Here is a 23,879-nt window from a genome sequence, read left to right as displayed (position 1 = left end):
AACTAGAAAATCACAGCATTGTGATTAATAAGTCATCTTTGTTCTGACAGCATATAACATTCCTATGAAAGTTACCATTTATTAGTATAGAATATGTAAAATGTCTTTGGGGGCAGGGAATGTGGGCTTAGTGGTAGAGTGCTTGCCTAGCATGCAAGAGGCCCTGAGATCAATTCCTCCATACCACATAAACAAAAAATAAAAGCAACTAAAAGAAAAAAATACTATTGAAAAATCTTAAATGTCTCTTAAAGTAAGTCAAGGATGTAGCTCAGTGGCAAATTACTTGCTTATCAAATGCAACTTCAATCCCCAAAAGAAGAAGACAAAAAAAAAGAAACAACAACAACAACAAAAAAAGAAATTAAGTCTTTTAAAATAGAACTCATTCATATTTTTACCTTTTCTTCTAATTGCTCCTTTAAGCACTGGTACTTTAGCTTGAGTTTTTTGTTCTCATTTTCATTCTGGGATAATTCCTCTGTGAGTCTTTCACACTGTGATTTCAACTTCTCTAGTTGGCAACGATGAACTTTAGCAATATTCTTATCTTCTAAGCTCTCTGCCTGGGATAAAGACAAGGAAAAGGAGAAAAAGCCCACTGGCTATCGTCAAATTAAACCAAACATACTACATATTATATCAGTGGGGAAAAATTTCAAAACATTAGCTCTCTCAATGTATTCATAAGCAGAAGTTAAAATTTACGTATTCTGTGAATTCCTTTCATCACCAGAACATACGAACATTCACAAGAAACAGTTACTATACTACACTGGGTGCTACAGTAGCAAATGAGGTAGAAGCAACAACTTGATAGAAATAAATGAGATGAGATGAGCTGGATAATGATAAAGGTTTGGGGGCATTCTGCAATCAAAAGGAGGGATGGTGACAATAGCCAGGGAAAAGAAATGTTCCAAGCTGGGTGCCGGTGGCTCACGCCTAGCTACTCAGGAGGCTAAGATCTGAGGATCATGGTTCAAAGCCAGCCTGGGCAGGAACATCCGTGAGATTCTTATCTCCAGTAAACCACCAGAAAACTCAAAGTGGCACTGTGTGGCTCAAGTGGTAGAACACTTGCCTTGAGCTGAAGAGCGAAGGGACATCGCCCAGGCCCAGAGTTCAAGCACCACAACCAAAAAGAAATCTTCCAAAAGGGACAAGCTATAAAATGGTACTCCAGACTGATCAATTCCCTCATCCATAAACAATCTTAAAATTCCAGTTCTTTCTAATTCCTCAAATTTCGCTTTTTTGGTTGTTTTTTTGTGTCAGTCGTGGGGCTTGAACTCTGGGCCTCAGTGCTGTCCCTCAGCTCTTCAGCTCAAGGCTAATGCCCTACCACTTGAGCCATGGTGCCACTTTCATTTTCTGAGTGGTTTATTGGAGATAAGAGTCTCATGGACTTTCCTGTCTGGGCTGGCTTTCAACCTGGAACCTCAGATCTCAGCCTCCTGAGTAGCTAGGATTACAGGCATGAGCCACCGGTGCCAGGCTTAATTTCGCTTTTTTGTGTAAAGTAATTATTTGAGACTACTCTTGTGGGGCTAAAAAGATTAGGCCTTACCATAAACATGAAAAGTTCAAACAATATGAAAATATATTTCAGCATCAAGGGCATAATAAATCTTAATTTGAAAGTAACCAAAATTGGCTTTAAAAAATAAACATTGGGAATAATCTATTGTTTGTGAGGCTTAATAATATGTTCCAGATATGGGATCTTAAAGAAGTTCATACCAGCAATATAAACATTATGTGTCAAATACTGCTCTAAGACCTTTCCATAGAGTTTCACCACATTTCACCCTCAAGGCACCCTGGCCAAGGAGGCACAAAATTCATTCTAACATCTGTGTTTTCAACTACCTATCGCTCTGCCTCTCAAAATGGATGCTATCAGGAGATTTTGAACCCCATCCTAACTAAGCACACCTCCGAGTTACTAAAATCCGCAAACAAACACCTATAACCAGTTTAATACATATATAAATAACTATATAATTATATATTAGTAATATATAATATATATGCCGAAAATGTAGCTACATGGACCTGGTGGTTTTCTTTTTCTTCTTCCTTCTTTTCCTCTTGCAGTGATAAGGTTTGTACCCTCTGCTATTCACACACTAGGCAAGCAGTCTACCACCCAAGCTATATAGCTCAGCCATGCCTCTATTTTTATAAGTCTATTCTATGGGATTAATTAGGTGTATAAAGGCACAATCATTGGAAACAACTTCCTAGAAGGAAGTTTTGTGAGTTTGAGAAAAAAAAATCTATATTTTATTTACTCTACAAAATTCGCCTAAGAACTGATGCCACTTTGAATTAACAAAGGAATTGATTTTTTTATGGGCAATCCTGTATTCACAGCCCAAAAATAAATTCACAAAATAAAGTCTCTCATCAGGAAAATTGCTCAATTACGATTTTTAAGTTGCAGTAGAATGCTTTTAGTTTTCTTTATGTCCTGTGAAAAGCATAGGTGAGTAAGATTTTTTGCCAAAGTTAACAGAGATGCTCAGGAACAAAATGTGCTCCTCTTCTCCTTCCAACTGTGCCCCTGTCCCAGGATGCCTAAATTTCTATCAGCCCAGATGGGATATTTCCGCCACAGCACCTGGCAAACTCTACACATCAGTGCTTTCCACCTAGACAATTTGCTTATAAATATTAATAGGCATATCAACTCCTAATTTGCCTAAGTACTCACCTACTATTGTGAACTATTATGCTATAGAACACGCATTTCTTTTTTGGGTATACAAAGTAATGTGTTCATAACAATCCAGTAAAAGAGAAAACTTTACTATTCATTCCTATTGTGTTGATAACACATAAAAAAGTGAAGCAACTTGACCAAAATTATTTATGCCAATAAAGAGTAAAAATATTCAACTCCTATTCTGAATCATTTGATTCTAATAAAAAAGCTCTATAATAAGGTAACAACTTAATATCCTGAAACCATTACTAGTACCTACAGCATGTCAGTAAGTATTTTAGATTTAAATTTAAAAATAAGTATAAGAAAGGTGATTCTAGATGGAAGGGAAAAGACTACTTTGTACAGAGAAAAAATATGGGGGATGTATTAGACTCTTATTAGACTTAAAAAATAATAAGCTGAAGGAAGCTAAAAAAGACGGGGTAGAAATGTAATATTCATAGAGCTACTTGTCCAAATCCTACTGTGCATAATTCAGTAAAATAATACATTAAATCTTTGTGGACTTTTTGCTATCAATTCTTTTTACTTAGTATAAATAAATAAGTAAAAGTGTAGGAAGACATTAATAAAATAACAAAGTAGTGACTATTCCTTTTGGGAAATCTACTTGGTTTAAAAAATGGACATGGCTGAGTTCTCACCATTTCTGGTTCTCTTTACAGCTCCAGGGCCACTGCTATACCACACATTAAAGAACAGCACAACAATCCTCCCAGCCCTCAGAAGCCCAAAACATAAACAAAAATACAAAATCAAAGGGTTTCAAAAAAGCCACAGAATAGCTGTAAATTGATATTCTTTATACCTGAGCAATAACCTAAAACTTTTTTGTTTCATCATAAATGATGTGAAAGCATTTCCTAAGAAATGGACAAGGAAATCAAGTCAACCATGATACATGGAGAAATTAAAACTAAACAGATACCAAAGTACATCAAGAGCAATACCTCTGCTTTCCAGCTTTGAAACATTACAACCTGACATTCCATTAAGATCTTCATACATGTGTGGAACATTACACTAGATAACTAGTTATCATAAGAAGACACAAAAACGGCTAAGGTCTGATAGTGTTTGTCTAGAGATGAATATCTAACAGGTCAAAACATAAAGCAGTCAAAAGGTATTATCCTAGATGAACCAGAAACCAACTAAGAGCTGTAGAAACACAAAGAATTTTAAAAAATCCATAAAAGTATTATCATTGTCATAGCCCAGCAATGACTACATAATATGTATTTTACTTTCTTTAAGATGTGCTCTTGTTGGATTCCAGTAGTTCATGCCTACCTACTCAGAAGGCTGAGATCTGAGGATCATAGTCTGAAACCAGCTAGGGCAGGAAAGTCCATAAAATTCTTATCTCCAGCTGGGTGCCAGTGGCTCACACCTGTAATCCTAGCTACTCAGGAGGCTGAGATCTGAGGATCACAGTTCAAAGCCAGCCCGGGCAGGCAATTCCGTGAGACTCTTATCTCCAATAAACTACTAGAAAACTGGAAGTGGCGCTGTGGCTCAAGCAGTAGAACGCTCACCTTGAGCTGAAGAGAGCAGGGACAGCGACCAGGCCCAGAGTTCAAGTCCCAGGACCAACCAAAAAAAAAAAATCTTATCTCCAATTAACCACCAAAAAAGCCTAAAGGGGAGCTGTGGCTCAAGTTGTAGAGCACCAGCCTTGAGGGGAAAAAAGAGCTCAGGGACAGTGCCTAGGCCCTGAATTCAAGCCCTAAGGACTGGCACACACACATACACAAAGAGCAGCTCTTCATATTCCTAATTCTACTTCTGTTTATAAAGCTCTACAACTCTGAAAGACTGTTACATTTAATCATTATTAAAATGTGTGTTTTTTTATATCTTACCAAGTCTCACTTGGGAATGTTTTCTTATAGTTGATATGTCAAAGTTTCATAGGTAAGAGGAGGCAGTATTTTTTTTTGTTTTATAATAAAGATGCATCTTAAATGGATACTATCAACAAGGCCCCCTTCCTTTTCTAGATTCCATTCTAATTGCTACCCCGTTAATGGCCCTAAATCCACTACTGCCAAAAAGCTAGGCAGGAAAAGACCTCATGAAATAGGTGTTGTCAGCTATTTCAATTAATTTCCTCTTCTTAAGTATTTTAAAAGTAGTAGTTGCATTTCAAAGATTTTTGAAATGATATTATTAACATTTAAAGATTTACCCATGGTTTTCACCTATGTATTTACAACATTTCAGAAACTATTTGAAGTCCTAGGGAAATAGCTGAAACTCCAGTCCTCATAGAATTTTCTAATAACCAAGGACATAAAAATCAGTATGAAATCTACATTTTATGATAAACTTTATGGAAAAAACAAGGAAGAGGAATAGATCTCTCACAGTCCTGACAATCATGTCACATGACTGACTGAGCTTGCATGGCAATAATACTAACATCATTAGAGCTTAGAAATGCTTTCCCAAAGTGACAGCTCAAGCATTTACCCCAGGCAACTTGGATATGAAACAAAAAGAGTAAATATCAAAAAGCCTTGGGATTACACAACCGATAAGCTGATCCAGTTTAGTTACTATAGCAGGAAGGACTGTGGTTAGAGCCTCTATGGCCCTAACAAGTGTTTGACTTTTATATTTTAGGGAGTCATAAATGTTGGATGAGGGAACGCTTCAGGTCCATGACTTAGTGCCACCTCTAGCTTTCCTTAGCTCCCAAAATAGCTAAATGTTCTTTGTAAAGGGCTTCCCAGGGGAGCTGCTATAACACATTCCAACCTGGCCAAACAAGCATGAATAAACCTGTTTACTGCTGGTTTTATCTTTCCTTCAGTACTTGGGAACACAAAATGATCTCGAAAAGTTTACGCTTTATTAACTTTGTGAGCCATGGAAAAATTCCTTCAATATCATCAAGATAATACAGCACCAGTACCTTCAGTGTCCTAATGTGATTCTCTGCTTCACTCTTTTCTTTCTTAAAATGCTTCATCAGCTCCTGGATATTTTGCTCATGTTTAATTTTCACACTCTGCAGTGATGACGTGAGATCTTCCAGTTCCCTCTGGTGAACATCTCGTTCTAGCTTTAACTGATTGATGACAGTAGAGGTTTCTTCATCTCGGGATTTTGTCTGAGAAGTGAGGTCAGAGAGGTCCTTAAGCACGGCTTTCTTGGCTCTCTCTTCGTCAGCCAATTTATTAGCAAGATCTGCTCGGATGGCACTCAAGTCTTTGATGGACTCTTGCATCTCAAGAAGTTTTGCTTTATCCTCAGCCTGGTTCCTCCTTAGTTTTGTAACTTCTTCCTCTAGGTGAGCTTTCTCAACTTTAATCTGGCTTTGAGTCTTAGTCTGCCTTTTCAATTCACTTTCTAGTCTATGGATGGTATCCAGGGAACTCTTGACTTCTACTTCAAGGTCAGTTTGACGAGACTGAATATCACTTAGCTTCTTCTCCTTAGAGTGAAGCTCTTCCTCTTGGCGGGCACGCTTGGTCAAAACATCATTCAGTTCCTTTCTAAGCTTCTCTATTTGTTGTAATGCTACATAAAGCTGATTTTTCAAGTCATCCTTTTCTTTTAGAATCTAGGATTAAGAATTTAAAAAAAACTGTAAAGTTCATCACAGCCTTTACAAATAAGTTCTAATATAAAAGGAGAAGAACATTTGATCAAATCAGACTTTGTATTTTCCCATTTCAAATTATATATGTATTTACATGTACATAATTAAACTAGAAAGGAAAAAATACCACACTGAAATGCGTATTTTAGATTTTTAACATCAGAATGTATCAACCCATGATTACAAGTAATGGCTCAATTACATGATAAAATTTATCACAGGAATATAAGAAGAACTCCTATTATAATTTAGTAGAGTAGAAATAATAAAGCATTACTGAAAATAATAATGTACAGTCTAATGATATTCTTAAAACAGAAAGCTTGAAGCATGTGGAAAATATCATAAGGAAGCATATAGATACAATTTAAGAAATGTGATAATATGCAAAATGTGTATAACATTAATAAAATAACACCAGTATTGAAGAGAAATATAGCCATACACAACTGGAAGCCCTGAGTCCCTAAATGGTAAAAATTAGAACAACTGAGAATTAGGATAGATTGAGAAGACAGTCAAGAGAACAAGAGATGAACTAGAGAGATGCTCATCACTCTCTGCCCCAGATTAAGGATTACTATGAAGGACAGAGGCAAAGAATAAACCATCATGGTCTCCAGTTCTTACCATTACATCACTGAAAACAAAACAATGCAGGCAGCCAACGTAACCAAAGTGTTTTCTCCATATCACTGAAACCAAGGATAATCTCCATATTTACTTGTTGATGGGCACCATGCCTTTTTAAACTTTATTTTCCTTTTATTGACAAATACCATGCCTATCTATGTGTTGCAATGTGATATTTTGAAACATGTATCCACAATGTCATCAGCCAGAAAATAAAATCATTTCAAAATCAGAAATGAATTAAAATGCAAATATATAAGGTTATTTTCTTTTTTATACCTTACTATAACCATTAATAATGATAAAACACAGTAAGTCTATCACTCCCAAAAAAAGGCAAATATCCTAAAACCACGAGGAAATGTGTTCTTAGTACAGCCAGAGCTGTTCAGATTCAGGAGGTGAAGGCTCTAGCTCCCTGACTCCACAGTCTACTCAGCAGTATGCTCCTCTTGGGTTGCTTTACGTCTAGAAGACAGCCATTCCAGGTAAAGTAGATGCAACAATAGCCAAACAGGGAAGAAAATCTCGCTTCTAGTATATCTTCTTTAGAAGCTAATGCTTACACCAAGCTCCCAAATCAACTTTACCCCTCATTACTCACTGACCAGGTCAGGAGTTTTTGCCAAATGAGTGGTGTACATTAATAATTCAGTGCAATGCATGAGGGCAACAGAAGATAACTTTAACCACTTTGGAAGACAAGTTACATTTCCATGGGAGGTTTAGGGAATTTTTTATTTTTTTCTATTGCTTGTTTTGTACAGGTACTAGTGCTTGAACTCAAGGCCTCAATGCGAGCCCAGAGCTCTTTTGGTCAAGGCTATCAGCCTACCACTTGAGGCACAGATCTACTTTTTGTGGAACATTTTCCACTTTTTGTGATTAACTGGAGAGTAATCATACCCATTTCCTGCCCTCCTGGATTCAAACCTCCATTTTCAGATCTCAGCCTTCTGAGTAACTAGGATTACAGGTGTGAGCGCACTGTTACTGGCTCAATAGAAGTTTTGTTGGCACTTACTAAGGAGGAGGAATGGAGAGAGAGTTGATTCCAGATTGTGAATCAATAAAATATTTGAGGTGGAAGGAAGAAATTAAAGAGTGAGTCAAAGTAATTTTTAATGAAGTCCAACCCATGCCTGAATGCAGGAAATGGCTGGTCAGCCAGAGGAATATGGAAAGGTCAAAACTATGCATAAACTGTTACAAAAGGAAAATGGTATGAAAGAATTCAAGATCAGAGATTTAAGACTTCGTTTTCAGTCTTAATTCAAAATTAGTTGATTTAATAGAGTGACAGTACTGTAAAAAATGAAAGTAGGGGAAGGTGGCTCAGTGGTAGAGCGCTTGCCTTGCATGAGCGAGGCCCTGGGTTCGATTCCTCAGCACCACATAAGCCAAAAAAAAAAAAAAGCCTTGAGCTGAGGGACAGCGCCCAGGCCCAGGCCCCACGACTGACAAAAGAAAAAAAGAAAGGAAATCAGTGAAGAATAAGGATATTGAGTTGAATAGGTTGCTTGCTACAAGTTTGAAATCACTAAGAATGATAGCAAGAATTCTGAGTAAGGGAAAGAACGATGCCAAAATCCTTGGGAAATTTGGAGACATAATGGAAAAATAAACCAATCTAAAGAACAGAAATGGGAAAAGAGTGTTCTAACCTCACAAACACAGCTTCCAAGAAAGGTTGTAAAAATGAGGTCTGAGAATGGCTACTTACAGACAGAAGAAATGGCACTACAAAACCATAGTAGTATAGGAACAAAAGATAACTCCTCAAAGACTAATCACAAATATGCACAGTTGTTTTAATTGAGCTAAAAGGCAAATCATGAGACTTTCAAATGCAATTTTACTTCATTTGAAAAAAATGCAGAAAATGCTTTTCTTGAATTGCTGTCAATAGGATGCACATGTATTCACAAAAGTAGTACTTTTGTACCAGTTCTTCTTACCTTAAACTATTAAAAATTCATTTCTTACAAAGCAACATATAACTGTGTTCTCAGCAGGAGGGAAATACATAGAAGGAAAAGATGGCAATTTAAGATTCTTAAAGTCAAATACTATCAAGCAAAACACTCAATACATGGGCAAGCTATATAAATTCTGCCAGTATGTCTGCCAACTCAGCAAGAAATAGAAAATATGGAAAAGCATTGTCCATGTTAAAAAGAATATAAAAAGAACTTAAAACACTCAGAAAAGCACATACTGTCATCAGAGTCGAAGTTCAAAATTGCTCCTTTATCATTTTCAAAGCACAAAGGCAAAGCAATTATTTCAAATACTTTAAATGAGACACAGTGAGAGAGAGAGAAAGAGACAGAAAGGGAGAGAGAAACATTACAACTGACAAGTAGATTGTATCTATACTGTTCTAGGTCTTCTCATATGTGTTCACCTACATATTCCTAAAAAACATCATGGTTCCCTAATATAAATATCCATATCATTGTTCTTTAAGGAAAGAAAATAACCAAATACTTCTGGATATTTCTGTAATTTTATGCTATTTGTTTGGTCTTACATATCCCTTATTAATAGAGTAGTTGTGTAATCTTCACAAGATTCTAGTGCTATATCAAGCAAGGAAGATTTTTAAAAAGCAAATTTAAGGCATTAAAATAATTTAGGATTTGAATATTTTATGCTGCAAATTTTAAAGCAGAAAATAAATTATGCCTAAAGAAAGAGAAATGGATACAGGCACAAAATCATTGTGCAAAGATGAAGACTGTATCACCTAACCATATAATATACTTCATTTTATATATAGTTCAGGTAAGACAATTACTTAATAATCAACTCATTTCTTAAACCACAACATGATGTATTTATAAATGAGTATCATTTTCATTTTAATGTACACTTCCAAATATTCCCTAGAGTCAGTTTTCGGAAGTTAAAAAATTAGCCAAAAAAAAAAGACTAATGGTATTATTTATGCAATAAGATGGCTTTGTGGGGTTTTTTGAGAATTAAATATTCCTTACAGGTGATATTCAATAGGATGGTTAAAAACTATTTCCTTCCAACATTTTTCGGCATGTATTTCTACATCATAGATGTACTGGACACTTGAATCTGCGATGAAACATTTCTTACCCTTTCTTCCTTGATTAACCATGGTTCTAACTACGATATGCTGCATTAATTTTTAAGGCTTTTAAAGGAGAAATTACAATGCCTGCTGTGATAATTGTGATACTATCCTAACTATGGTAATCACTTTAAAACTACTTCTTTGCTTATCATTAGCAATGCTAAATGATAAAAATAATTATGTCAGAAATATTTGAGGAAATGATTGTTTAACAATTTCTAATACTCTGAAAACTCAGTCCAAAAAAACTTGCAACACCATGCCATAAATTGGTGTACTACCGAATGACACAGACCTTTCTAAATTTCCTCTAATTAAGCCAAATCTCTGCACCTCAACCTTTCTTCTTGTAAGCTCCCTTACTTTGGACTCATTGCACCAGTTGCCAGACTGGGCTGACAAGAGAATAATGAAGGTAGAGCAATTACCTTGGACTAAACCAGTGCAGGATCAAGTCTGAAAGCCTTAGAACTGCTTTAACTCAGGGAGGCCAGTCACTCAAAAGGAAAAGCCCTCAACACTGAGGGCCAAGTGATCACTGCCTTCATTCTCTCTCTGTCTAAGAAATTCATACATAAAAAGCATCTTTTCCATGACATCTCTTTTGAAATGAGCGTCTGTCACTTTTAAAACCGTCAACTGGTTTTATAAATATAGCTATCCTACTTTTTTTTCTTTTGAAAGAAATTCCTCAACTTATCCAAATGATGATTTTTCTGGAATGTTTAACAATCTTGACAGTGACAAATGACAAAGCACAAATGAGAAACCAACACAAAACAGGGACAAAACTCAATCGTGAATTTGCTGTTTATTATCCAGTTGTTTATCAACATCTGGATTTAATTCAATTCAAATATAACAGTTCTGCATCAACTGGGAAGCATCAACTCCTTTTAAAGTAACCAATCACACAAGAGGAAAGAAACTGTGGAAATGAATACAAAGACATTTTGTGTTGCTATCACAGGCCATAAAAGCAGAGTCAAGAAGGGACTTGTGACCTGTTAACACAGTCAGTGAGATTGTCAATGTCAGTCACTTCATTAAGCCTATTATCATCACTGCCAGAAAACAGCCTGGTGATAATTTGCTTATTTTTTTTTTTTGGAGGGGGTGGGTATGGATCCTGAACTCTGAGCCTGGGTGCTGTCCCTCAGCTCTTCAGCCCAAGGCTAGCACTCTACCACTGGAGCAACAGCGCCACTTCTGGCTTTTTCTGCTTTGGTGCTAAGGAATCGAACCCAGGGCCTCATGCATGCAAAGCAAGCACTCTACCACTGAGCCACCTTCCCAGACCAACTTTCATTCTTAAAATGTCCTTTTCTCACCAATTCTTAAGTTGAAGAGGACAAATAAATGAGATTTAAATACATGCACTGGGAGAAAAGTCATATGATTTTTAGGAAGACTTGGTGATTTTCCTCCATTTGAATATTGTAATTGAGACAGAAGATGGCTCTCCAATTCTGAAACACATAGAATGTCAAAAAATTAAAAAGGATTTAATGGCAGGTACCACTGGCCACACCTGTAATCCTAGCTACTCAAGAGACTAATATCTGAGGATCACAGTTTATAGCCAGCCCCGGTAGTAAAGTCTATGAGACTCTTATCTCCAATTAACCACCAAGAAGCCAAAAGTGAAGTGGCAGCTCAAGTGGTAGAGCACTAGCCTGAAGTGAAAAAAGCTCAGGGATGGTATAGACAGTGCCCAGGCCAAGTCCAAGACGCAACGCGTGCATGCGCGCACACAAACACACACACACACACACACACACACACACACACACACACACACAGAGTTTTGAAAACAGCAGGAAAAAAATAGCAACACCAACAACAATAAAACAAAAAACAAAAATGATTATATCACTTTTACTGGAAAAGCCAAGATAAAAAGGCCCTTATCTAAATGATATACTACTGATAGATTGTATGCATAGCACTGCACACAAATATTTGTTGAACATATAGATACACCAATGATTCATTTTAGAAAAAAAAATCTTAAGAACCTGGCTTTTATACCTGATTATTCTTATCAGTCAGTTGATCGAGAGTTTCAGATTGTTTCTCCATTGCTCGCTCTAACTTCTTATACTTAAGCTTCCATTGCCTAATGGTTTCTTGAGCTTTCATTTTCAGGTCTTCTCGCCTCTTCTCTGCCTCCTCTCTCAGGGCCTCTGCCTGCTGGCACTCACTGAGGTACTGCTCGGCCTGCTTGGTTGCATCCTCAGCGTGGTGAGTCAGCTCTGAGATCTGGAGGTCAGCATGCTTACGCTCAGCCTCACATGTATCAAAGTGACTCTCGATCTCCTTAAGTCGATCCAACATCTGCAGCTGTTGTTTTTCTTTGTTCTCCAATTCACATGCTAGATCCTGAGAATAAAATGTATGATACATTAAAAAGTAAATTCTTGTCAAAATGGGATGTATGGCATCTCAAAAAACAAGAATCACTAATATCATTGAAATAGAAAGTTATCAATATTAAATTTCATTAGCAATCAACCTACAAAATGAGTCTCTCTCTGTGAACTTAATCAAATTAAATCAAAACAATTTTAAAGAAATATTATCTTTTTTAGACTATCTCTAAAAAGAAAAATATGTATAGTTCTGCCTGTCATTAAAATACAAGACATTGTGAAGAAAAACAATGTGTAACTCTAATAAAGACCTTGGTGCTTTGTTCAGCAGAAGAAATGTCAGTAATTTAAAATGTGGCAGAATATTAGCAAACCAGTAGATGCATCATGTAACATTTTACACAAAATTTTATTATAATAATAACATAAGCATTGATAACAGAACCATCAGTACAATACAATATTTGGAAGTTCATTTGAAGGATTCCCAGTTAAGTGTTCATAGACAGGATATTTAGAAGTTACACTTATAATGTCACATAACGTAACATTATATTATACAACAGATAATGTTGAGATAATGTTGAAATGTTCACCTCAAACTGAAATGAACTATTGTGGTTTAAAACCAGGCATTGGTGAACCACCTATAATCTCAGCTACTCAGGAGACAGAAACAGTAGAATCATGAGTTCATGGTCAGTCCTGACAAAATCAGTGAGACTTAATATTTAAATATAATTTGTTGGGCATGATGGCTCACACATGTGATCTTTGTTGTTTAGCAGGCCAAAGTCTGGAAGATCCAAGTTTGAATCCAGTCAGACAAAAAGATGTTCAGCATGGTGGCATATGGTTTTCATTCCAAGTATAAAGGAGGTGTATACAGAGGGATCACAGGCCAGGCCAGCACATGCAAAAAGTGATCCCCTATTTGAAAGATAACCAGCTGAAAAGGAGTGAGGGGTTGGGTATGGTACAGAACATGGAGCCCTGAGGTCAATCTTTAATAGTAAAGAAAGGAAGCAAGAAAGGGAGGAGGGAAGAAGGAAAGGAAGGAAGGAAAAAATAACAAAGGGCAATTGACAGGAAGGGAGGGAGGAAGGGAGGGAGGGAGGAAGGAAGCAAGGAAGGAAAGAAGGATCGGATCGATCTTAGAATCAAATTATTCCAAAGTGAGAGTGATCATTATGTTTGGAAATTACCCTGCATCAAACAACAGACTATTGCTTTTCTACAAGTAAAAGAATGTTATTGTCATTAACATCAAACCATTCTTACAAAGGAAGTTACCTTGTAAGGAAGTATCAAATTCAGATACTGAGTGTTTACAGTGTGTCACATAAGCTCTCCTTCCATATAATTAGGGACAACTAAAGTAACATAAAAAGGTCATGAGTCCAAATAAGAATGGACTCCAAAGGACAAGATGATAGGACAATGCTGTGACTGGGACAAACAATGAAAATTATCTACACTGTACTAAGGCGAGGACAAATAAAAGACTGAAAAAGCTTAGAAAGTTCTTCTGGTCTCAATAGGAGAATTTTTAAGCCTCAATTCCATTAGCCATGATTAGTTACAGAAGTAAAGTCAAATATAATTCCCTTATGATTAAAGTCATAGTTTGACACTATGGCAAAAAAATATTATTTATACAAACATGAAGGCCTCAAAAACAAGGTTCGTTTTCTGAGCAACAGGTTTGCATTTGCTCAGTTGCTAAACTCCAGATAGCCTCCAGGCGATGACTCACTCCTTTGTTCTCCCAAACAAAACAGTAAATTGAGAATTGTGCACTTGTTTGTGTGGAAAAATTCTAAAATGAGATCAGAAAACTCTTGTGATTGTGGTTTACCTTTTGCCCGTCTTCAGAGAGTTTTTACTAGTAGTCTCGAAATCAACTGTATTAACACACAGAAATCAAGTTATTTCGAATCAAAAAACATACGTGGACCTCATGCTTATTGCTTTGCAAAAAATATGTAGGAGTGTGATTATACCTAATTCATGTCAGCCACTTCATTATCTATAGAAAGATTAATTTAAATGTGGCTTTAAAGAAAAGAAAGTAACAATTTAGTTGGGGAGGAATTTACTTCAACAGTTAAATTACAACAGTAGATAGTACTAGGTCCAGAAACATAATGCAGTTACCAGAAGATATCTATATTCCATAGTAAACTACGTTCTATAGACTGCACTGAGTCTAGGAAGTAATATATAAGTTGAGATCCAAGTGACAAGAAGCTACCAATAATTAAATTAAATTACTATTGAGAAATATTGAGCACTGCAGTTGCTGTTGGGATTGAGAAAATGCTTTGTGTGAACTTCCTCATTTAATTCTACCACAGAACTAAAATAAAGCACTTTTATCGCTCCACTTATGTAAGATGTAACAAATGCTGGCTGCAGTCAAAAGTTTGACCAGCATCACATCCTGATAGGTAAGGACACATGGATTTGTCATTCCATTGTGTTTACTCCATAAACTTAGTTTTTCAGGTAGTTCATAAACTACCTGATTCTGAGGACTCCATGACTCTTCAGTTACCTACTCCCATGGTTGTACTGTATTTGTATAGTTTTATAAGAACTGCTATCTTTATGGTAGAAGTTCTTCCCCTCCATTTCTAATCCTTATTATGGGATTATGGCTTTAGCTACTAAACTGACCACTTCCTGTAGATCCTTTCCAATGCTATGCCTGTTCATTGTCAAGATGATAAGTCCCTTTACATTCCTTTTGCTAGCTTTAAACCCTGAGGGAAGGGAAGGGAAGGGATGACAGAAATAAAGGAGAGAGTTTTCTTATAATGAAGTCAAAGAGAGAGGTAGAAAGAGAAGGTAGGGGTAGAAGGGGGAAAGAGGAATGAAGAAAGAGAGGGAAAAGGAGAGAAAAAAAGAAAAAGATGTGGGCAAAACTCATAAAGTGACAGAGACACAAGTTATTATTAAAGGAGAGTGTTGTAAAGAAGCCTATCTTATTTTCTCCTCACAATTCTCCCTAAACCTATTAATTTCTGCTCTGCTGACTCCTTCTTTGATTTTCTTAGTCCTTTGATCCCTAGTTGTTTGTTGTTGAACTAGATTGTACATGTACTCATTTTAACTACGTCAAACAACCAGTGCAACTACAGAGCTCTGGTTGATGCTTGCCTTAAAATAGTGTTCTAGAACAGAATTGGTTTTGCTTTCATACCCAAATACGCAGAACAAGCCAGAGAAACACAACAAAAATGGCAAGTCCAGGTACCTCAACTCCCATTCATGATAATCAGGCGACAGAGCAGTTAATGAATAATCCAAAGGAGTGTTCCCAAATGCTCTACAAACACTATTAGTAAACATACTGAATAAAAATATTGATACCCTGCAAAAGTCTCTGTGTGAGCCTGATAGAGAAACACATGAGCATGATGAGGCTATCCAAAATTTAATACAGGAATTTTGTGAGCATGAGGAAGCTAATCAAAAATTAATACAGGAATTGCGTGAGTGGGATGAGGATAAACAAAGATTAATAGAAGCATCCATGGAATCCACAAAGAGAAAGCTGGAGGAATTCATGGAGGCCACAAAGAAATGCTGAATGAAGTACAACAGAAGGAAAGGGAGACCAATGAAACTATAACCAATCAACTAAGGGATTGGAGAATGAATGAATGAAAATCAAAATCTAAAACAAAGCTCCAACAAATAAATTGAATAATTAGACCATGCAGAAGATCAAATCTCTGGATTGAAGACAGCCTAGAAATTATAGAGAAAGAACAAACAATTATTCAAGACAAAGCCAAGAAATATGATAGCTCTATTCAACATCAAGAAGACACCATCAGAAAGCCTAATTTAAGGCTAATGGGTACAGAGGAGGGTCTAGAGACAGAAATAAAAGGTCTAAGGAATTTATTCAACAGGACCTAGCAGAGAACTTTCCAAACACACAAAAAGATGGGCCCATTCAGATACAAGAAGCCTTTAGAGCCCCAAATAGATCAGACCAGAACAGGAAATCCTACCATCACGTTGTAATCCACACAGGACCAAGTGAGACCAAGCAAAGTATCCTTAAAGCTCTCAGAGAAAAAAAAAGATCAATCATCTATAAAGGGAAACCAATCAGAATAACTTCAGATTTCTTAGCAGAGACAATGAAAGCAAGAAGAGCCTGGAATGATGTATGCCATGCTCTAAAGACAAACAACTATCAACCAAGAATACTGTATCCAGCTAAACTCTCCTTCATAACCAAAGGCGGTGGCTCAAGCCTGGTAAGACTAGCTACTCAGGAGGCTGAGATCTGAGGATCTCAGTTCAAAGCCAGCCTGGGCAGGAAAGTCCATTAGACTCTTATCTCCAATAAACCACTAGAAAACCAGAAGTGGCACTCACCTTGAGCTGAAGAGCACAGGGACAGCGCCCAAGCCCAGAGTTCAAGCCCCATGACTGACAAAACAAAAAACAAAAAAACTTTTCACAGCAAAGAAAAATTGAAACAATATATCTCCACCACACCAGCCCTACAAAAGATACTTAAAGATGTCCTACTCATAGAAAACCAACAAGAGCATAATGAAGGACAAGAAACAGCCCCCAAGAATCATAGGAAGAAGCCAGTTGGCATAGCTCCCCAGAAGGTGGATAACATGGCAAGAACGACCAAACACCTTCAGTCCTAACTCTCAATATTAATGTACTTAAATCTTCAATTAAGCAAATAGACTGTCTAGTTGGATCAAAAAGCAAGATCCTTCTATCTGCTGCCTTCAAGAGACACACCTTGCCCACAAAAACAAACATATTCTGAAAGTGAAAGGCTGGAATAACATCTACCAAGCAAACAGCCCCCATACACAGGCAGGAGTTGCAATCCTAATATCAGATATAATAGGCTTCATATTAAAATTAGCAAGAAGAGATAAAGAAGGTTATTACATGCTAATTAAAGGATCTCTCCTTCAGGAAGATATTACAGTTCTAAATATCTATTTATCAAACAATGGAGCACCCAAATTTATCCAAGAAACACTACTTTCCCACAAATAGATCCAAAGACATTAATTGTTGGGCCTTTAACACACCACTATCCCCGCTGGATAGAACAACCCGGCAAAAACGCAACATAGAAACCTCGGATCTAAACAACTGCATAGATCATCTAGATTTAACAGACATCTACCGAATATTTCACCCAGCAGCCTCAGAATACACGTTCTTCTCAGCAGCACATGGAACATTCTCCAAAATAGACCACATTTTAGGTCACAAAGCAAATATGTCCAAATTCAGAAATACTGAAAGTATGCCTTGCATTCTCTTAGACCACAAGGGAGTAAAATTAGAACTCAACACCAAAAGCTACCAAATAAAATCCTGAAACACACAGAGGCTGAACAACACCCTGTTGGACCACCGTTGGGTCATGGAGGGGTAACAATGCTCGATAGGAAGTGTACCATTGCCTTACACATGTAACTGTCACCCCTTTGTACAATATTTTTACAATAAAAAATATATTCAAAAAAAAAGAAATTAAGGCTGAACTTCACTTTTCTCACAGGTTTTCCAGCATGAGCAGATATGTGCTTGAGAAAGATTAATCCCCAAAGCCCACATGTTAACATTAGGATACTAAAATCTTGTGGCAATATCAAAGATGATGATTATCTCTTTAAATCAGGAGCAGACTTTTAGAACCAAATGTTTTTCCAACTAAACACAAATCAAATTCAATGGAGTAAACAGCAAACTATGCCATTAAAGTTACTTGAACAAGAAGAAAAGGAAAAATATTTGACAGTTTTTCTAAGGAAAATACACTGTTTCCATTTAATACAATAAAATGTTTACTGCATTCAGCAATACTAACACTGCTGTGAAGGGAAGATGAATAAGAGGTCCTAGGTCTACCTTCTGCTGCTGGAAGGAAGCCATGCAGTCTACATAGCTATTTTTAATGCATTGTGATGTATGTGAGCAATTATTTCTTCTCTATTTCAAATCTTTCCTTTCTTCCTAGCTTATGCTGCCTAGTATATACTGACATTCCACACTTCATGCTTCACATGAGTATAAGGGTTTTTTTTTTTTACAAGAAGGCTTCCTTCAAAAGAGGAATAAAAGAAGTTAATTCAAGCTACTAATGAAAATATGCAAGAGGAAGAATGAGAGAGATGGGAAAAATAGGTGTAGAAACAGAAAAAGAAACAATAGGTTGACCTATTGTAACAATGACATGTACAAGACACTATGTTGAAAACAAACTTCACAATTTGGGGGAGGGGGGTTAGGGAAGTGGGGAGGGAAGGGATGGTAGGGGAAAAACAAAGGAGGAAATGTACTCATTACCTTACTCATGTAACTGTAACCCCTCTGTATACTATTTTTACAATAAAAAAAAATTTTAAAACACACACACAGGGGCTGGGAAGGTGGCTCAGTGGTAGAACACTTGCCTTGCATGCCTGAGGCCCTGGGTTCGATTCCTCAGCACCACATAAGCAAAAAGAAAAAAGCCGGAAGTGGCACTGTGGCTCAAGTGGTAGAGCGCTAGCCTTGAGCTGAAGAGCTGAGGGACAGTGCCCAGGCCCCCCACACACACACACACAAAAGAATGTCCATGCCAGTCAATCACAGAGCTTGAGCAATTCCCCAAATTCCTATGGCAATAACGTGTATAGTTATCCTAACCTCTATAGTCCCTCAGTGCCTTTCATGATCAACTTGTTCCCGACACTAGTGTTAACAGGGAAAAGGGCAGGAGAGCTAAGTGAGCAAGAAGGAAAAGATCAACAAGTCAATCGGATCAACAGGACACGTCTCCCAAATACTCACAAGAAAAGGCTAAGATAAGGACTCAAACAAATTCCATAAAGTTTGAAGAAGAAAAGAAAAAATCTCAACCTTATAAGAAAAGCCAAATAGAAATATATTCATTAGCAAAGCTTCTCTATTGTTGAAAAAATGTTGAAGAGAAAGGCCACTTGTTAAATTTGTTCCATTTTCCAGTTTTGTAATATCTGAAAGGACTGGGGGAGAAAAGCCCCTACACTAAACTGCAAGGATGAAAATTATCATTTTTATTTTAAACTCATACATAGTTACCCTATCAGTTATGACCATATAAAGTATAATGTTATGTTCATATACATATAGATACCTTTAATGTGCTAGAATAAAATGAATTAAATAAAATTTACATTATTCCAATTGTATAGAACATAAAAAAGTTTTTAAATTTTAATCATTACCGAGATTCAAAATTTTTATCAAGTTCAAGTGTAAGTATCTTGGTTACAAAAACATTATTTTTACTGACAATATTTCCCATACAAACACAGCAACCAAAACAGAATGAACCCAGGAGCGAGTACTATCTGCATGTAGGAAAATGTAGGTTAAAAAAAAGGAAAGCTAGGCACCAGTGGCTGACACTTTTAATCTTAGCTACTCAGGAAGCAGAATGATGTTCCAAACTTAGGTATGTAAAGCTCAGTTCCTCATAAGGAAAGCTTACAAATCATAAGAAATATTAAATGTAAGTTGAAATATGTCCAGCTAATCATCACTAATACTAATTCTGTGAACAAATCAGTATACTAATCCCATCTAGAATGTGACTTTCTTAATGCAGGGGCAATGAAAGAGCACTGAATAGACAGAAGATGAATGCTTCATCCAAAATCAGGATGCAAACACTTGACACAATAAGAAAGATGGTTGGCTCACGAATAGGAAAAAAAAAATTAAAGTATTAAGATTTTATTTATATTTTTGTATTTAAACGATATTCTAGGATGTGGGAACATTTTACAGTTTTCAGGTAAGCAGTCAATTGCATTTACAGATGAGTCAGTACAGGAAGGTTTTATGAGAGGAAAGAAAAAGTAGAAAATCTATCAAAAAAACTAGATTGAATATAATATGGCTACATGTATATGCACTTATAAATGTGATGGTAGAGTTAGGCATAAATTCAACTAGTATTCACTAAGTGTCAAATATAGACACAAGGCTGGGTTCAAAAGCTATAACAAATACAAGGCAAGTTCCTATTTATTACCTAAATAAAAGAAATTCTAATCTTCTGCACTGCTGCACATGATCCAACAGCAGTCAACCCCCTATTTCTACCTCTAATATTCTCTCCTAATTTCTGGACACTGCAAAACCGAGTTGCTAACTAAGCAACTTTTGTGAAGTCATTCTGGGGTCCAAATGAGGATCTGTCAAATAGATGCAATACTGAAATGTACCCCACAGACCTATAACAAAGATCATATTTTGCTAATTTGGACTTCTTGTTATGGGCCAACAGGGTCAACAGAAAAGGTCTTTTGTTTTGTAGTAACTCTCCCTCCTCACGCCTCACTCTAAAGTCTTTATGGGGTACTTTTTAATCTTTCTGGGGAGCATAGTCAGGGGTAGGTCTGACAATTTTTATAGAGACCTTCCTGTATAAAATATAGAGAGAGGGGCTGGGAAGGTGGCTCAGTGGCAGAGCGCTTGCCTTGCATGCCTGAGGCCCTGGGTTCGATTCCCAGCACCACATAAGCAAAAAGCCGGAAGTGGCACTGTGGCTCAAGTGGTAGAGCTCTAGCCTTGAGCTGAAGAGCTCAGGGACAGCGCCTAGGCCCAGAGTTCAGGCCCCACAACCGGACCAAAAAAAATAAATAAATAAAATAAAATATAGAGAGAAACAGCTCTTTCCACACTAAATCCTAATTGATATTATAAAGTTTGTGTCTTATTGAGTATACAAAAGTATTAAAGAATTTAATAGGCTTTCACCTGAAATTCTCAGGTTCTCAATTAAACCATGCCCCATTCACCTCTATTGGGAAATTAGCCTGACATATTCTTCTATGTTTTGATGAACTCATTTATTTCCATATAATTTAGGTGTTTTATGAACTGATACCGAGAGGACAACCAATCAATTTTCCACAGCCAAGAGAACTAACACAAGTGTCTTTGAATATAAAAACTCAAATCAATCAAAACAAGTCTGGAAGCCTTGAAATATATCTACATGAAGCTAAATTAGGCCATCACTCATCATAGTATATAAAACTTTTTTTTTAAGTACCCACTGGTTGAAAGGAGCATATATACTTAAAATCTGAGTCCACTTTTTTAACTCAAGTGAAAGTTTTTTTTAAAAGATTCAAACTTGTAATATGTAGAAGAGCAAATACATAGGGGCAATACAATGTCACAAATATTTTCCCTTTAAAGATATAACTAACTTTAACCACATACACTGTCAGCAAATGAAGTAGAGACACAGAAAAGACATTAATTCCACATATTAGGTTCCTAAGCTTTAGTGATTAAAAATAATTATTTCTCCACAAATCCTCTGAGAACATATCTGCTTCATAGAGCTACTTGCACTTTTTAATGAAACATGATATTAAGCTTAAGCAACGTACAGAAAATAATGTTCAATTAATTAAATACATTCATCTCTGTAAAAAAATAAAATATTAACTTCTGTTTCATTAGTGGTGTTCAACACATGGAATATTTTAAATATGTATTTCTTCAGTGTTTTAACTTGAAACACATTTAGGTCTCAGCAACACACAAGGGAAATCTGACTCTGGCACATGTATCACAGAGCACATTTATGTATTCTTAATTTTCTAATACTCTTAAACTGTAAATTTAGCTCTGCATCTATGAGCTTTAACTACAGTAAGCACTTTGGGAAAAGAATAATTTGAATATATCCACAAAATAAAACTATTCTATTTTAAGCAGATTGGCATTTCGGTCTGAAATTGAAGTGTAACAAACTACACATTTGCTATGAAATGTAGTAAATCAAAACAGTTAACAATGAAAAAATATATGTAAATCTTAACAACACTGAAGTAACAGCAGAGATGATGGTGACAAATTCCTTAACTCCAACTAAAGAATACTGCAGTATTCCTACTTTCATGACAAATATTGAAGATGAAAAACCAATGTAAACTAATGTAACATTATTGTATTACATCAATATAGAACATTATAGTTTATTTGAAAGAGATGAGATACATTAACTTACATGAACTAACAACCTGTGTGCTTACAAGAAAGCAAGTTTTCAATTTGTAACATGAGTAAAACACAGACACTAAACAAAGGAGCTGTGTGTGTGTGTGTGTGTGTGTGTGTGTGTGTGTGTGTGCGTGCGCGCACATGCGCGCGCCAGGCCTAGGGCCTGAACTCAGGGCCTCAGTAGTCCCTGAGATTTTGCTCAAAGCTAGGGCTCTACCATCTAAGCCACAATCCCACTTCTGACTTTTTTTTTTTTTGAGATAATATCATCCTTTGCCATGAAAAAGGTAGATATATTCTTTCTCTGTGGCTTTTTTTTTCACATTCCAAATGGGACCTTGCACAGAACTGAAATTCTACCTGGCTCAAAGTACTCTTTTTAAGTATTTTCATTTAGGATTCATGTTTCAATATCTTAGCAAGGCAAACTTTGCTTATCCTATTGTGAAGAGTTTGTGTTTCCTTTCAATGTAATTACTGAAACTTTTTTCTCTCTTGTTTGTAGCCTGACAATTACATATATATTAAAGGTGATATAATGTAAGATTACTAAACAATTACATATGTATTGAAGGTGATACAATTTAAGATTACTGTTAGGGAAATGAACTCCAAGATAAGTATTCAAATGTTTTTTTTCTTTCATGAGATTGTTTCTAACATAGTTATAAGGTGATTTCTTTGTTGCTTTGTATGTCCCTCCCCCATGGTATAACCCCAGCTTTCACTGTATTTGATGTTGATATAAATTTGTGGAGGGGAAGGGAAAAAACAAATCGTTTAAATAGGAATACAGGTGGACCCATTGCAACAATGAGATGTACAAGTCGTTATGTCAAAAACGAACTTTACAACTTTGGTGGGGAGGAGGGGATTTGAGGGGTATGGGAAGGGATGGGAAGGGGAAACAAAGGAGGAAGCAACAATGCTTGATAAGAAATGTACTCGTATCCTTGACTTAGTTAATAAGCAATTTTATAGCTTCCTTCACCTTAAGACCAAGGACTCATAGTTATAATAACTCAATATATACTTTCCTACATTATAGTTTACCAATCTAATTTGATTCTATAAATAATTTAAAGACAGTGAGACATTATTGCTGCTTTTAAATCCAATACTCACTCAGAATTTTCCCCAATTTTTGACACATCCTGTAGTTCATGCTCTGCTACATCTCTATTCTTTCTTTCTCCTTAATAAATAATCTTTTAATACATATCTTAGGGTTCATTTCCCTAATATCAACTTAACTGACCTTTTCTACTTGACTCAGACATATACTAGTTATTGCAAATAAGGGAAACCATGGGACCTATGTTTCTTTGGGCCTGGCTTACTTCACTTAATATAATTTTTTCCAAG

General features: G+C 36.3%; 1 protein-coding gene across 1 annotated transcript in view; it reads right to left on the bottom strand.

The window, feature by feature from the left end:
* Window positions 1-23,879, bottom strand: part of Cep128 (centrosomal protein 128kDa) — a 294,901-nt gene that overhangs the window by 173,485 nt on the left and 97,537 nt on the right. The window contains exons 13-15 of the mRNA XM_013013420.1: window positions 12,118-12,468; window positions 5,655-6,305; window positions 402-566 (exon numbers count right to left, since the gene is read on the bottom strand). Coding sequence (XP_012868874.1) covers window positions 402-566; window positions 5,655-6,305; window positions 12,118-12,468 — 1,167 coding nt within the window. The remainder of the gene's footprint in view (window positions 1-401; window positions 567-5,654; window positions 6,306-12,117; window positions 12,469-23,879) is intronic.

This window comes from Dipodomys ordii, unplaced genomic scaffold (genome assembly GCF_000151885.1).
Source record: "Dipodomys ordii isolate 6190 unplaced genomic scaffold, Dord_2.0 Scaffold2, whole genome shotgun sequence".
NCBI classification, from domain to species: domain Eukaryota; kingdom Metazoa; phylum Chordata; class Mammalia; order Rodentia; family Heteromyidae; genus Dipodomys; species Dipodomys ordii.
Note: the sequence above shows the minus strand (reverse complement) of the source record. Positions and strands in the feature narration are given on the sequence as shown.